This window comes from Arachis hypogaea, chromosome 1 (genome assembly GCF_003086295.3).
Source record: "Arachis hypogaea cultivar Tifrunner chromosome 1, arahy.Tifrunner.gnm2.J5K5, whole genome shotgun sequence".
NCBI lineage: Eukaryota > Viridiplantae > Streptophyta > Magnoliopsida > Fabales > Fabaceae > Arachis > Arachis hypogaea.
In genome coordinates, this window is record NC_092036.1 from 24,158,826 (window position 1) to 24,176,096 (window position 17,271).

The window sequence follows — 17,271 nt, forward strand, 5'->3', positions numbered from 1 at the left end:
ATCTTGCAAGCTCCACTCCCTCGTGCTCTTTCTTGACTATCTTCACCTCTTCACTAGCTTCTTCAATTTCAATCTTTTCCCTTTCATCACTTGGCTTGGTGTTGTCTTCAAGAACCTTGATTTCTTGCCCAATGGGAGGTGATTCAATTTTGGATAGGAATTCATTGATGAATAAATCCATCTCTTGATCAACCTCTTCATATTCTTCAATTTCAATATACACCATGCCAACTTTTTCCTCTTGGTAGCTCTCTTTCGATTCACTCTCTTTCGTATTGCTCACCAAGGGTATGGGAGGTTGTGCACACTCTTCTATAATTTCAACTCCATGTCCAATGGGAGAGGATTCGATTGTAGATAGAAATTCATCCATGATTGAATCCATCTCTTGATAAACCTCTTCCAAGTCTTCAACTATGACATGCCTTGGAGGTTGCACACCCTCTTCAACATCAATATCAAGCTTCTTGGAAGAGTTCTCCATGATGCTACATTCCCATGGACTTTCAACATCTCCTAAATCTTCAACCACCTCTTCCTTCTCTTCAATGATCATAGGCTTCTCCAATTGTTCCAACACAAAATTTGACTCCTCCTTCTCCACCGGATTTTCCAATTTCTCCTTCATGCTTTGCTCTTCTTTTAACCTTTCACATGTGGTCACGGAAGTACCTTGAGTCTTCAAACATTGGTGGGCTAAAGTATGCACCACCTTGGTCAAATTGGTCACAAACTCAAGTGTATCCCGCTTCATGGCTTCTTGTCCTTGAAGTAACAAAGTGAGAGGATCGTCTATTGGGGTTTGGGGTGAGTAAGAAGGTTCATTATTTTGGAGAGAGGGTTCATGGTAGGAAGGTGGTTCTTCTTCGTAGAATTGTGGAGATGGTGAGTATTGAGGTGGTTCTTGGTAATAATCATGATAGAGTTGTGGTGGTTCTATAGGTTTTTGCTCATAAAGGTCATAAGAATATGGTATGGGTGATTGGTCATATGGTGGATACGGATTATAGGAAGGTTCTTGGTATGGAGAGGCTTGTGAGTATGGTTGAGGTTCATGTTAAGGATAAGGTTCATAGGCATATGGTGGTGTTTGATTATCATAAAAGGAGTCACCATAGCTATTGAATTGACATGCATTAGGATGAGAGTTATACCTATAAGTGTCCGGAGGTTGTTGCCAATAGGAGTGATCAATTCCTTGAGGCTCCTCCCATCTTGGAGTGTTCCATCCACAATGAGCGTCATCATTGAAGTTCACATTTCCTACAACACAATTAGAACCAAACTCATAGCCAAAGTGAGAATTCATAGTGGAAAAACAAAATAAAACTAACAAAAACTAGAAAACAAGCAAAAGACAATCCTATTCACACTATTCACATATGTACAATAACCAATAACACAACACCATTGCAAATCCCCGGCAACGGCGCCATTTTGATGATTGGATTTTTGACGGTTTAGAATTTCACAAATGAATTCTCGTTGCAAGTATAGTTTCTAAACCAACAATAATCCTTTCATACAAAAGATTGTTTGTCACAAGTAACAAACCCCTAAAATTAATAACCGAAGTATTCAAACCTCGGGTCGTTCTCCCTAGGAATTGTAATGAAGTGTTTTGTTATTGGTTGTGAGTTATTTTTGGGGTTTTAATAAGAAACATGAAAGATAAATGGCAAGAAAGTAAACTAAGGCCTAAAAAGGTCTTGGCAAGGGTTGGTGGTCAAGGATCTCTATCCTAATCACTAACCACAATATGAGAATTGGCAAGGATTAATCTCATTAAATCATCCTCTAACTAGTAGTAAAGGAAAGTCAAATGAGCTATATCAATCCTAGTCCATAAGTCCTAACTCTCCACTAATTCAATTAGTGAGAACTAGAGTCAATGGATCCCAATTATCAATTACTTGGACATTAGTAACTCAAGAGTTCCTAAGTTACCTTTCCAAGCCAAGAACATAAAACTCTACTCTAAAATCCAACCAAGCATTTCATCAAACACTTGGAAGGCATAAAAGGAAAGTATAGTAAATTGATAACAAGAATAGAATCTAACAACAATTATTGAAATGAATTAACAAGAACAATCAAAAGAAACACATTTATTATGAATTACCTTGATTGAATTGAAAGAGAGTAGAAGAAACAAAAGTAGATCTACAACAAAACACAAGAACAACATAAAGGAAATTACAACAAAAGAATGGAAGGAGAATGAATGTAACAACAAGGAATTGAGAAGATAGAAGTAGAAGAAGATGTATTAAAATCTAGATCTAAGAACTAAACCTAATCCTAATCCTAATCCTAGAGAGAAGAGAGAGCTTCTCTCTCTAGAAACTACTTCTAAACTAATCCTAATGAGTGGGAATGAACTAATGGGAGACAATCTCCCCTTTGCTCTTCAATCCTTGGCTTTAAATAGCAGTTTAGGCGCCAAAGTTGGTTGGGATTGGGCCCCACAACCCTTGAGAATTTGTTGGTCACGTTTTCATTAAAAAATCATAAACTAGTACCGACGCGTACGTGCACAGCACGCGTACGCGTCCATGGGGTAATTCGCAAGGTGCGCGCAAGCGCCAGGTGCGCGCGCGTCCATGGGCGAGTTCAACTTCTTTGACTTTTCATGATTTCTCCACTTTGCATGCTTTCCTCTTCACTCCTTTGATCCATTCCTAGCCTTTTCAATCTGAAATCACTAACAAACATATCAAGGCATCTAGTGGAATCAAAGGTGAATTAGATTTAGCTATTTTAAGTCCTAAAAAGCATGTTTTCACTCTTAAGCACAATTGAAGGAGAAGTTATAAAACCATGCTATTTCAATGGATAAATGTGGGTAAAAGGTTATAAAATCCCCTAAATCAAGCACAAGATAAACCCTACAAATGGGGTTTATCATACGCTCAATTGCAATCTCAACTCTTTATCACAACTTCGCACAACTAACCAGCAAGTGCACTGGGTCGTCCAAGTAATAAACCTTACGCGAGTAAGGGTCGATCCCACGGAGATTGTTGGTATGAAGCAAGCTATGGTCATCTTGTAAATCTCAGTCAGGCGGATTCAAATGGTTATAGATGATTTATGAATAAAGCATAAAATAAAGATAGAGATACTTATGTAATTCATTGGTGAGAATTTCAGATAAGCGTATGGAGATGCTTTGTCCCTTTCGTGTCTCTGCTTTCCTACTGTCTTCATCCAATCCTTCTCACTCCTTTTCATGGCAAGCTGTATGTTGGGCATCACTGTTGTCAATGGCTACAGTCCCGTCCTCTCAGTGAAAATGTTCAACGCGCTCTGTCACAACACGACTAATCATCTGTCGAATCTCAATCAGGTTGAAATAGAATCCAGTGATTCTTTTGCGTCTGTCACTAACGCCCAGCCTTCAGGAGTTTGAAGCTCATCACAGTCATTCAATCCTTGAATCCTACTCAGAATACCACAGACAAGGTTTAGACCTTCCGGATTCTCTTGAATGCCGCCATCAATTCTAGCTTATACCACGAAGATTCTGATTAAGAAATCCAAGAGATAAACATTCAAGCCTTGTTTGCTTGTAGAATGGAAGTGGTTGGCAGGCACGCGTTCATAAGTGAGAATGATGATGAGCGTCACATAATCATCACGTTCATAAGTCAGAGACCATGGTTGCTAAGTCAGAGTGGCTCTGCTTAGAATTCTCTATCTGTTGCTGAGAAAATGATAGAAAAGGCTTGCCATTGCTAAACCTGTTTCTTCCACCATTATTGTTGTTGAAACCTTGTTGAGGTCTCTGTTGATCCTTCCATGAGAGATTTGGGTGATTTCTCCATGAAGAATTATAGGTGTTTCCATAGGGTTCTCCCATGTAATTCACCTCTTCCATTGAAGGGTTCTCAGGATCATAAGCTTCTTCTTCAGATGAAGCATCCTTAGTACTGCCTGGTGCAGCTTGCATTCCAAACAGACTTTGAAAAATCATATTGACTTGCTGAGTCAATATTTTGTTCTGAGCCAGTATGGAATTCAGAGTATCAATCTCAAGAACTCCTTTCTTCTGATTCGTCCCATTGTTCACAAGGTTCCATTCAGAAGTGTACATGAATTGGTTATTTGCAACCATTTCAATGAGTTCTTGAGCTTCTGCAGGCGTCTTCTTCAGATGAAGAGATCCTCCAGCAGAGCTGTTGATGAGCGGATAATTTATACGCTTTTTGGCATTATTTTTAGTATGTTTTTAGTATGATCTAGTTAGTTTTTAGTATATTTTTATTAGTTTTTAGTTAAAATTCACTTTTCTGGACTTTACTATGAGTTTGTGTGTTTTTCTGTGATTTTAGGTATTTTCTGGCTGGAATTGAGGGACCTGAGCAAAAATCTGATTCAGAGACTAAAAAGGACTGCAGATGCTGTTGGATTCTGACCTCCCTGCACTCGACGTGGATTTTCTGGAGCTACAGAAGCCCAATTGGCGCGCTCTCAACGGCGTTGGAAAGTAGACATCCTGGGCTTTCCATCAATATATGATAGTTTATACTTTGCCCAAGATTTGATGGCCCAAACCGGCGTACAAAGTCACCCTCAGAATTCCCAGCGTTAAACGCCGGAACTGGCACAAGAATGGGAGTTAAACGCCCAAACTGGCACCAAAGCTGGCGTTTAACTCCAAGAGGAGTCTCTACACGAAAATGCTTCATTGCTCAGCCCAAGCACACACCAAGTGGACCCGGAAGTGGATTTTTATGTCATTTACTCATCTGTGTAAACCCTAGGCTACTAGTTTTCTATAAGTAGGACATTATACTATTGTATTTTGATCTTGGTTCCTCTGGTTCCCTCTCTGGGGCCGAAGCCAATGATCACTTTTGTTCTTATGTATTTTCAACGGTGGAGTTTCTACACACCATAGATTAAGGTGTGGAGCTCTGCTGTACCTCGAGTATTAATGCAATTACATTGTTCTTCTATTCAATTCCGCTTGTTCTTGTTCCAAGATATCACCTGTTCTTCAACTTTATGAATGTGATGATCCGTGACACTCATCATCATTCTCACCTATGAACGTGTGCCTGACAACCACCTCCGTTCTACCTTAGATTGGGTGGATATCTCTTGGATTCTTTAACCGGAATCTTCGTGGTATAGGCTAGAACTGATGGCGGCATTCAAGAGAATCCGGAAGGTCTAACCTTGTCTGTGGTATTCTGAGTAGGATTCAATGATTGAATGACTGTGACGTGCTTCAAACTCCTGAGGGCGGGGCGTTAGTGACAGACGCAAAAGAATCACTGGATTCTATTCCGGCCTGATCGAGAACCGACAGATGGATAGCCGTGCCGTGACAGGGTGCGTTGAACATTTCCACTGAGAGGATGGGAGGTAGCCACTGACAACGGTGAAACCCTTGCTTAAGCTTGCCATGGAAAGGAGTAAGAAGGATTGGATGAAGACAGTAGGAAAGCAGAGAGACGGAAGGGACAAGCATCTTCATACGCTTATCTGAAATTCCTACCAATGAATTACATAAGTATCTCTATCTTTATCTTTATGTTTTATTCGCATATCACCATACCCATTTGAGTTTGCCTGACTAAGATTTACAAGGTGACCATAGCTTGCTTCATACCAACAATCTCTGTGGGATCGACCCTTACTCGCGTAAGGTTTATTACTTGGACGACCCAGTACACTTGCTGGTTAGTTGTGCGAAGTTGTGTTTATGCCATGGTGTTGAATACCAAGTTTTTGGATTCATTACCGGGGATTATTTGAGTTGTGAAAAGTATTGATCACAATTTCGTGCACCACGTTTTTGGCGCCGTTGCCGGGGATTGTTCGAGTATGGACAACTGACGGTTCATCTTGTTGCTTAGATTAGGTATTTTTTTTCAGAGTTCTCAAGAATGAATCTAGAGTTTCATGATGATTTGTTGAAGTCTGGCTGGCTGTGAAGCCATGTCTAATTCCATTGGACCGAGGTTTCAACTTATCATCACAAGAGCTTGTTGATTTCTATCAATCTTGCTTTTGGAGCAGTGATCTGCTAAGGCTTGGCTGGCCTTTGGCCATGTCTAGTGTTTTGGACCGAAGCTTTCTTTGAAAGCTTGGCTGGCTGTGAAGCCATGTCTAATTCCTGGACCGGAGTCTTAGACTAAACATTGCATGATTCCTGGAATTCTCATTAAGAATTTTGATATCTTTTTCCACTTAATTTTCGAAAAAAGCACAAAAAAATTACAAAATCATAAAATCCAAAAATTTCTTGTTTGAGTCTAGAGTATAATTTTAAGTTTGGTGTCAATTGCATGCATTCATTCATGTGTCTTAAGGATCTTTGACAAACCCCATTTTGAGGGTTTATCTTGTGCTTGATTTTAGGGGATTTTATCACCTTTTACCCACATTTATTCAATGAAATAGCATGGTTTTATAACTTCTCCCTTAATTGCGCTTAAGAGTGAAAACATGCTTTTTAGGACTTAAAATAGCTAAATCTAATTCTCTTTGATTCCACTAGATGCCTTGATATGTTTGCTAGTGATTTCAGATTGAAAAGGCTAGGAATGGATCAAAGGAGTGAAAAGGAAAGCATGCAAGTGGAGAAATCATGAAAAGTCAAAGAAGTTGAAATCGCCCTTGGACGCGCACGCGCACCTGGCGCTCGCGCGCACCCGCGAATTACCCCATGAACGCGTACGCGTGCTGTGCGCGTACGCGTCGGTGTTGGTTTATGATTTTTAATGAAAACATGGCCAACGAATTCTGAAGGGTTGTGGGGCCCAATCCTAACCAACTTTGGCGCCAAAGAGGCTATTTAAAGCCAAGGATTGAAGTGCAAAGGGGATTCCAACTCATTAATTCATTACACACACATTAGGATTAGTTTAGAAGTAGTTTCTAGAGAGAGAAGCTCTCTCTTCTCTCTAGAATTAGGATTAGGATTAGGTTTAGTTCTTAGATCTAGATTTTAATTCATCTTCTTCTACTTCTATCTTCTCAATTTCTTGTAGTTAGATTCATCTTCTTCTATTCTTTTATTATAATTTCCTTTATGTTGTTCTTACATTTTGTTGTAGATCTAGTATTGTTCTTTCTACATTCTTCCAATTCAATAAGAGGTAATTCACAATAATTGTTCTTCTTACTTTTCTATTGTTGATCTCTTGTTTTTGTAGTTGTAGATTCCTTTAATTCTTGCATTTAATAATGTTTACTTCTATTGCATTCTATGTGTTTGATAAATTGTCTCTTCTAGATATAGTGTAGATTTTGTTCCTCTTGGCCTAGGTGGAGTAATTAGTGACACTTGAGTTATCTAATTCCTTTGTTGATTGATAATTGGAGAGATTGCTAATTGGTTTGGAGTGCACTAAAGCTAGTCTTTCCTTGGGAGTTGGCTAGGACTTGTGGCTCAAGTCAATTCATCCACTTGACTTTCCTTTATTAGTAAGGGTTAACTAAGTGGTAGCAATGAACAATTCTTATCACAATTGAGAAGGATAACTAGGATAGAACTTCTAGTTCTCATACCTTGCCAAGAGCCTTTTATAGTTGTTAGTTTACTTTCTTGCCATTTATCTTTCATGCTTCATATCAAAACCCCAAAAATAACTCAACCAATAACAAAACACTTCATTACAATTCCTAGGGAGAACGACCCGAGGTTTGAATACTTCGGTTTATAAATTTAGGGGTTTGTTTTAGTGACAAACAACTTTTTGTATGAAAGGATTGTTGTTTGGTTTAGAAACTATACTTTACAACGAGATTTCATTAGTGAAATTCTAAACCGTCAAAAATCCAATCGTCAAAATGGCGCCGTTGCCGGGGAATTGCAATGGTGTTGTGTTATTGGTTATTGTATATATGTGAATATTGTGAATAGCTTGATTTTTGGATTGCTTGCTAGTTTTTGCTAGTCTTAGTATTTTGTTTCATTATTTCTTATTAGTTTTTGTTCCTTATTTTCTCTTTCCATTATGAATTCTCATTTTGGCTATGAGTGTGATTACAACTATGTTGTAGGTGATGAGGACTATAATAGAGATATGTATCAAGGATGGGACAACCAAAGGTGGGAGGAGCCATATGCATATGATCAATCCTCATGGCAACAACCCCCACCAATGCACTATGAAGAAGAGCCATTCTATGATGCATACCAATCAAATGGCTATGGTGAATCTCCTTGTGATTTTCAAGAACCACCACCATATGCCTATGATCCATATCCTCAACATGACCCTCAACCACACTCACAAGCCTATTTTCAACAAACACCTCCATATGACCATGATCCTTACCCACCATACCAACCTCCTTTTGAACCATATGAGCCATACATGGAACCACAATTCCAAGATTACTACTCCCAAGAACCACCTCAATACACACCACCACCTTACCAAGAAGAACCACCTTCCTATAATGAACCCTTTCTCCAAAATGATGAACCCTCCCATCCACCCCAATCTCTAATGGATGAAACCCTCGGTGTTCTTCTTCAAGGACAAGAGGAGATGACAAGGGATGTGCAACAATTCATGACTGCCTTGGATGAGGTGGTAAACTGGCTAGCATCCCAACTTTTGGACACTCAAGAAACTCCCATAGCTACATGTGGAGAATCTAAAGAGGAGCATAGCTTAAAGGAGAGATTGGAAACTTCGGTGGAAAAGGAGGAATGCTACTTTGTGTTAGAACAATTGGAGGAACCTATGACCATTGAAGAAAAGGAAGAAGTGGTTGAAGACTTAGGAGATGCGGAACTTCCATGGGAGCCTAGAGTTATAGAAAACCCCTCCAAGAAGATTGAAGTTGATGTTGAGGAGGAATGTGCACAACCTCCAAGGCATATCCCATATGAAGACTTGGAAGGAGTAAAGCAAGAATTGAGTTCCCTTGGTGATGAAGATCATGCATCCAATATTCTTGGTGAAGAATCCTTTGAATTTGAAGAACCTTCTCCCAATGAATTTGAAAGTGATGTGGAGGTAGATTTCTCTCAACCTCCCATTTATGACTTGAGTGATGGAGAAGAGTTAGATGAAGTTGATGAACAAAGGATTGAAAGTGAAAAAGTTTTTGAAAAGGTGGAGGCAATCAAGGATGAAAACAAGGGAGTAGAGCTTGCAAGCACATTGGAGATACCTCTCCCCAAGCCACCACCATCCACTCTCTCATTCAAGTGGGTAAATTCCTTGTACTCAAGCTTTATTATTCCCCTTGAATATGGTTTGCTTGAAACGGATGGTCAACTTAGATATATTTGTGGCTTTAAGAGTAAAAAGGAGATGGTTAGTGGTTGGAAGCATCATTCTAGGTTCACTATGGTCACATGTCCAAAGCTTGATAGCAAAGGTTGGTGTATAACTAGAGTACATGGGTCTAGAAGGATGTTTGGTCACCTTGTTGAGAATTCACCTTGCTCACCACCCACATGGATTAATGATAATCAACTTGGAGATGGGTGTGAAGACAAAATATGGGATCCGGGAACATATGAGGATCAACATTGGGAGCCCATGGTTTGTGAAGAACTCCATCAAAGCTTGGAGATATTAATCTTGAATGATGGAGCTTATTGGAAGTCCAAGCATTGGTGGAAGTTCCAAGATGAATACAAGCACAAGCCACCTTGATGAGGAGCTCCCCATAAGTCCAACTTAAGGACAATAAATAAAAGTGCTAGGTGGGAGACACCCCACCATGGTAAAATCTTTTTATTTTCTCTTTTGTATATATGGGTAGAATTAGTTTAATTTCATGTTTTGGTAGTTTGTTAAGTGCATTTGATAGTTTAGTATGTTAAATAAGGTTTTATGGTGTTTTGGTAGCTGTTTGGAGGTTTGGAATGCTTGGATTGGTGTAAAAATATACCAAAAATTTTTGAAAAACAGAGCACCATCCACGCGTATGCGCACTACACGCGTACGCGTACACTGAGCATTTTCGACCATCCACGCAAGCGCGCCATGCACGCGTACGCGTGGGTTGAGAAGTTCCACCTTCCATGCATTAACCCGAGAGTTAGGCCCGCACTGTGCGCGCGTTGTGCCTTTGGCACAACCCCACTTGCGCGCATGCGCACATGGCGCGTACGCGCCACTCTCGAAATACACCATCCGCGCGCGCGGCATGCGCGCGTACGCGCGGCTTTCCTTCCTTCACCACATTTCATTTCTTCTCCTCTTTCCATTTCTTTCCTTTTCCTTTCTTCTTCCCTCCTCCTACCCCTCATCCAACACTTCCAAACACCATGGATAACCATTTATTTTAGTTAGTTAATTAGTTAGTTGGTTAATTAATTAGTTAGTTTTAGTTTTGTTTTCATTTATTTTCTCTCCTTTCATCATAAGTGTTGGATTATTGACTTTGTTTACTACACATTGTTGCCTCCTTATTGCCTAAATGCTAATTTAGAATTAATGTTCTTAGATAATCTTTGTTGGATCCTATGATTGAGGTTATATTTTGCTACTTGGTCTTGAGTTTTTCATGCTTATCTTTTGAAAAATACCAAGTGATAAGAATTGCCTTCGAGCTTGTAACTCTTCTTGAATTACATGATTTGGCCACCATGTGATTTGAGCCTTATTTTGTGATTAGGCAACCTCTTGATGATGGATGATGATGTGCATTTACCTTAATGCATGGTATTTCATGATCATATGCATCCATATGTGTTTGACTTGAATGCTTTCATGCTTCTTTAATGCTTGTTTGACCTTACAAGTTTACTTAAAGCATCTCAAGCATACTAGAATGAGTAAAGTGCATGCTTCTTTGGTGACATAGCTTTTTTTTAATGTGTGTTCTAAACCGCGCAATTTAGAATTCACACACCTAATATTTCTTAATGTCACACTCATTCACTCACTCAATTCTAGTGATTTACCTCATTCCAACAAGTATGCTTCCTTGATTTTGTATTGTCTCATCTTATGGTGTTATATTTTTGTTTTTCATGAACAATGCACCACAAGCAAACATGGAAGCAAGACTAAAAACACGTAGCAATCCGGAGAGTCGCCGTACCCCCTTGCTCATCTTTGAGTGCACCGAGGACGGTGCAAACTTTTAAGTGTGGGGAGGTCGTCCGACCGTTCGGCGATTTTGGGTGACAAATTTCTAATCCCAACACTTTTGCATTTCATTTTAGGTTTTTAGGATTATTGTTGCATTTTCTTAATTTTTGCATATGTATACACAATAAGCATAGTCAAAATAATGAAAATTTTCAAGGATTTCTATCTATAGGGCACCAATTGATTTGAGTGAAAACTTTTCATAGAACTTGCTTGAAATATATATATATTGTGGATCATGTTTTTGAGCTAAGAACACAAGCTTGTGAGTTTTGAGCCTAATGGTGTGGTTACACCTTATAACCACTTATTTTTCCATTCTTGTGTGCATTATTCTCTTCTATGATTGTAATCTTTGATTTGTTTGATTCTTTATGTCCATTATTTTGTGTATTCATGCATTTATATGATTGAGGCCATCATTTCATTAGCTCACTTATCCAAATAGCCTTACCTTTTATCTTCCATTGTTAGCCAATTTGAGCCTACGATTAACCCACTTGGTTCTTTAATTTAGCACATTACAAGCCTTAAAGCGGAAAACAATAAATGTCCTTTTTTGGATCTTTGATTAGCTTAGGCTAGTGTGTGTGAGTATCATTCAAGTGTGGGAACCTTGGGACATTGGGTGAATAAAAGGGTAGTTTTGTATTATTAGTGTAAATATTGGGAATTGGGTACATGCTCATGTATTGATCAAATGTATAGACCTTATGCATTGAGGTTCTTGTATATAGAAAGAAAAAAATGAGAAAAAAATAAAAGAAAAAGAAAAGAAAAATAATATGGAAAAGGAAAAGAAAAAAATAGAAAAAGAAATAAAAAGAAGAAAAAGAAAGAAATAAAAAGGGGACAAAATGCCCCAAAGCAAAGTGTAGCTCAATAAAATCAATGCATGAGTGTTGTGAAATGAAAAGGGATGCATGAGTATGTGAAAAAGTGAGAAATGGGTAGTTAGGTTAGCTTTGAAATTGTATAGGATGTCATAGGTTAGGTGGGAAGTTTAAGCTTATCAAAGATTCAAATTTCAAACTCACTTAACCAAATATGCATCCTACCTTGACCCTAGCCCCATTACAACCTAAAGAAAAGACCTCATGATACTTGTATGCATGCATGAAATATATGTTGATTGTTAGAAGAAAAACAAATCTTGGAAAGCATGAAATAGGGGAGAATTGAGAGAATCAACCCTAAACACTTGAGCGAATAGAGTGCAAACACTACCGGTGAGGGTTTGATGCTCGATTACATGTTTCCACCTATGATCATCTATTTTCGTGCAAGTTTGTAAAAATATTTAATAGCTCAATTCAATTGTGGTTTGGCATGGTTGTTAATACCTTTTGCCCTTGTGCATATATGCTTCTTGGGAATTGATTTATTTTGACCAAGCAATTGCATTCATTTAGATAAGTTGCATATAGGTAGATTGCATTTAGTTAGTACCATCGAATAAATTCCATACCCTTACTTCATTCTTGGTCAATCTCTGTGGGATCGACCCTTACTCGCGTAAGGTTTATTACTTGGACGACCCAGTACACTTGCTGGTTAGTTGTGCAAAGTTGTGTTTATGCCATGGTGTTGAATACCAAGTTTTTGGATTCATTACCGGGGATTATTTGAGTTGTGAAAAGTATTGATCACAATTTCGCGCACCAAGTTTTTGGCGCTGTTGCCGGGGATTGTTCGAGTATGGACAACTGACGGTTCATCTTGTTGCTTAGATTAGGTATTTTTTTTCAGAGTTCTCAAGAATGAATCTAGAGTTTCATGATGATTTGTTGAAGTCTGGCTGGCTGTGAAGCCATGTCTAATTCCATTGGACCGAGGTTTCAACTTATCATCACAAGAGCTTGTTGATTTCTATCAATCTTGCTTTTGGAGCAGTGATCTGCTAAGGCTTGGCTGGCCTTTGGCCATGTCTAGTGTTTTGGACCGAAGCTTTCTTTGAAAGCTTGGCTGGCTGTGAAGCCATGTCTAATTCCTGGACCGGAGTCTTAGACTAAACATTGCATGATTCCTGGAATTCTCATTAAGAATTTTGATATCTTTTTCCACTTAATTTTCGAAAAAAGCACAAAAAAATTACAAAATCATAAAATCCAAAAATTTCTTGTTTGAGTCTAGAGTATAATTTTAAGTTTGGTGTCAATTGCATGCATTCATTCATGTGTCTTAAGGATCTTCAAGTTGTTCTTGATGATTTCATTGCTCTGATCTTTGAATTCTCTTGACTTGAGTGTTTATGTGTCTCATATAGTGTCAGTAGTATACAAACTGCTAAGTTTGGTGTCTTGCATGCATTGTTATTTGATTTTAGTTGCATTTTGCTTATTCCTTATTATTAAAAATCCAAAAATATTTTTAATTTGTGTCTTTTCAAGTCAATAATACAGAGAATTGAAGATTCAGAACATACAGCAGAGGAATTGCACAGAAAAAGCTGGGCGTTCAAAACGCCCAGTGAAGAAGGACAGACTGGCGTTTAAACGCCAGCCAGGGTACCTGGTTGGGCGTTTAACGCCCAAAAGGGTAGCATTTTGGGCGTTAAACGCCAGAATGTGCACCATTCTGGGCGTTTAACGCCAGGATGGCACAAGAGGGAAGATTCTGTTTTCAATGCAATTTTTTTTTCAAGTTTTCAAACTTTTTCAAAATCAAATCTTTTTCAAATCATATCTTTTCAATCATATGTTTTCAAAATCAATTTCTTTCTATTTTTAAAAATACTTGCTATCAATTAATGATTTGATTCAACATTTCAAGTATGTTGCCTTTTCTGTTGAGAAAGATTTAATGTTTGAATCATATCTTTTCTTGATAGCCAAGTCATTAATTTTCAAAATCAAATCTTTTTAAAATGTTTTTCAAATCATATCTTCTCAATCACATCTTTTTAAAACCAATCATATCTTCTTAACCACATCTTTTTCAAAATAGTTTTCAATCAAATCTTTTTGATTTCTAATTTCAAAATCTTTTTCAAAAATCACTTGATTTCTTTTCCACTTTCATTTTCGAAAATCAATTAGTGTTTTTCAAAAATGTTTTCAAAATCTTTTACTTAATTTTCGAAAATTACTTCCCTTCTTCTCACATCCTTCTATTTATGGACTAACACTATTCCTTAATGCAAAATTCGAACTCCATCTTCTTTGATAAGTTCGAATTTTCTACTTCTGTCTTCTACTTTTCTTTTCCTCTGACACCTAAAGGAATCTCTATACTGTGACATAGAGGATTCCACATTTTCTTGTTCTCTTCTCTTTCTTATGAGCAAGAGCAAGGACAAAAGCATTCTTGTTGAGGCTGACCCTGTACCTGAAAGGACCTTAAAGCAAAAATTGAGAGAAGCCAAAGCACAACTCTCTGTAGAGGACCTAACAGAAATCTTCAAAGAAGAAGAACCTATGGCAGCCGAAAACAACAACAATGCTAACAATGCAAGGAAGGTGCTGGGTGACTTTACTGCACCTACTCCCGACTTCTATGGGAGAAGCATCTCTATCCCTGCCATTGGAGCAAACAACTTTGAGCTTAAGCCTCAATTAGTTTCTCTAATGCAACAGAATTGCAAGTTCCATGTACTTCCATTGGAAGATCCTCATCAGTTTTTAGCTGAGTTCTTGCAAATCTGTGACACTGTCAAGACTAATGGGGTTGACCCTAAGGTCTACAGACTTATGCTATTCCCTTTTGCTGTAAGAGACAGAGCTAGGACATGGTTGGACTCACAACCTAAAGAAAGCCTGGACTCTTGGGAAAAGCTAGTCAATGCCTTCTTGGCAAAGTTCTTTCCACCTCAAAAATTGAGTAAGCTTAGAGTGGAAGTCCAAACCTTCAGACAGAAGGAAGGAGAATCCCTCTATGAAGCTTGGGAGAGATTCAAACAATTAATCAGAAAGTGTCCTTCTAATATGCTTTCTGAATGGAGCATCATAGGTATTTTCTATGATGGTCTCTCTGAACTGTCCAAGATGTCTTTGGATAGCTCTGCTGGAGGATCTCTTCATCTGAAGAAGACGCCTACAGAAGCTCAAGAGCTGATTGAAATGGTTGCAAATAACCAATTCATGTACACTTCTGAAAGAAATCCTGTGAACAATGGGACTAGTCAGAAGAAAGGAGTTCTTGAGATTGACACTCTGAATGCCATACTGGCTTAGAACAAAATATTGACTCAACAAGTCAATATGATTTCTCAAAGTCTGTCTGGAATGCAAAATGCACCAAGCAGTACTAGGGAAGCTTCATCTGAAGAAGAAGCTTATGATCCTGAGAACCCTTCAATAGAAGAGGTGAATTACATGGGAGAACCCTATGGAAACACCTATAATCCTTCATGGAGAAATCATCCAAATCTCTCATGGAAGGATCAACAGAGACCTCAACAAGGTTTCAACAATAATAATGGTGGAAGAAACAGGTTTAGCAATAGCAAGCCTTTTCCATCATCTTCTCAGCAGCAGACAGAGAGTTCTAAGCAGAATACCTCTGACTTAGCAACCATGGTCTCTGATCTAATCAAAACCACTCAAAGTTTCATGACTAAAACAAGGTCCTCCATTAGAAATTTGGAGGCACAAGTGGGTCAGCTGAGCAAGAAAAGTACTGAACTCCCTCCTAGTACTCTCCCAAGCAATACAGAAGAAAATCCAAAAGGAGAATGCAAGGCCATCAACATGGCCGAATTTTGGGAGGAAGGAGAGGCAGTGAACGCCACTGAGGAAGACCTCAATGGACGTCCACTGGCCTCCAATGAGTTCCCCAATGAGGAACCATGGGAATCTGAGGCTCAAAAAGAGACCATAGAGATTCCATCGGACTTACTTCTGCCATTCATGAGCTCTGATGAGTATTCTTCCTCTGAAGAGGATGAGTATGTCACTGAAGAGCAAGTTGCTAAATACCTTGGAGCAATCATGAAGCTAAATGACAAGTTATTTGGAAATGAGACTTGGGAGGATGAATCCCCTTTGCTCACCAAAGAACTGGATGACTTGTCTAGGCAGAAATTACCTCAAAAGAGACAGGATCCTGGGAAGTTTTCAATACCTTGTACCATAGGCACCATGACCTTCAAGAAGGCCTTGTGTGACTTAGGGTCAAGTGTAAACCTCATGCCTCTCTCTGTAATGGAGAAGCTAGGGATCTTTAAGGTACAAGCTGCAAAAATCTCACTAGAGATGGCAGACAGCTCAAGAAAACAAGCTTATGGACTTGTAGAGGATGTTCTGGTAAAAGTTGAAGACCATTACATCCCTACTGATTTCATAGTCCTAGAGACTGGGAAGTGCATGGATGAATCCATCATCCTTGGCAGACCCTTTCTAGCCACAGCAAAGGCTGTGATTGATGTTGATAGAGGAGAGTTGATCATTCAAGTGAATGAAGAATCCTTTGTGTTTGAGGCTCAAGGATATCCCTCTGTCACCATGGAGAGGAAGCATGAAGAGCTTCTCTCAAAACAGAGCCAAACAGAGCCCCCACAGTCAAACTCTAAGTTTGGTGTTGGGAGGCCACAACCAAACTCTAAGTTTGGTGTTGAACCCCCACATTCAAACTCTAAGTTTGGTGTTGGGAGGTTCCAACATGGCTCTGAGCATTTCTGAGGCTCCATGAGAGTCCTCTGTCAAGCTACTGACATTAAAGAAGCGCTTGTTGGGAGGCAACCCAATGTTATATTTTATCTATTCTCTTTTGTTATTTTATGTTTTTTGTAGGTTGATGATCATGAGAAGTCACAAAATCAATGAAAAAAGCAAAAACAGAATGAAAAACAGAAAGAAAAACAGCACACCCTGGAGGAGAGCGTGCTGGCGTTTAAACGCCAGTGAGGCTAGCTGTTGGGCGTTTAACGCCCAGTCTGGCACCATTCTGGGCGTTTAACGCCAGAAAGGGGCACCAGACTGGCGTTAAACGCCAGAAAAGGGTAAGAAGCTGGCGTTAAACGCCAGAAATGGGCACCAGCCCGGCGTTTAACGCCAGAAATGGCTAAAAACGCATTTTTGCATGCCATTTGGTGCAGGGATGACTTTTCCTTGACACCTCAGGATCTGTGGACCCCACAGGATCCCCACCTACCCCACCACTCTCTCTCTTCTTCACCCATTCACCAATCACCTCAACACCTCTTTCCCAAAAACCCTTCACCTATCAAATCCCATCTTTCTCTTCACCACTC

General features: G+C 39.1%; 1 protein-coding gene and 1 non-coding gene across 3 annotated transcripts in view; one reads left to right on the plus strand and one right to left on the minus strand.

Annotated features, from left to right (window-relative positions):
- LOC112800847 (uncharacterized) overlaps window positions 1-11,929 on the plus strand; it is a 37,325-nt gene extending 25,396 nt beyond the window's left edge. Inside the window, exon 5 of one of the 2 annotated variants that reach the window (XR_011862094.1) lies at window positions 4,335-4,966. Coding sequence is in view for 1 of the 2 variants with exons in the window: in XM_072196560.1 (XP_072052661.1) it covers window positions 8,043-9,635 (1,593 nt within the window). In the remaining variant the exon portion in view is untranslated. Of the gene's footprint in view, window positions 1-4,334; window positions 4,967-8,019 lie in introns of those variants that run through there. The other variant, XM_072196560.1, reaches the window with a different exon arrangement.
- Window positions 11,930-14,902: 2,973 nt separating this feature from the next.
- Window positions 14,903-15,010, minus strand: LOC112717303 (small nucleolar RNA R71). Its single transcript, XR_003160616.1, has one exon. It is a non-coding gene; the product is annotated as a small nucleolar RNA R71 (small nucleolar RNA).
- Window positions 15,011-17,271: the final 2,261 nt, after the last annotated feature.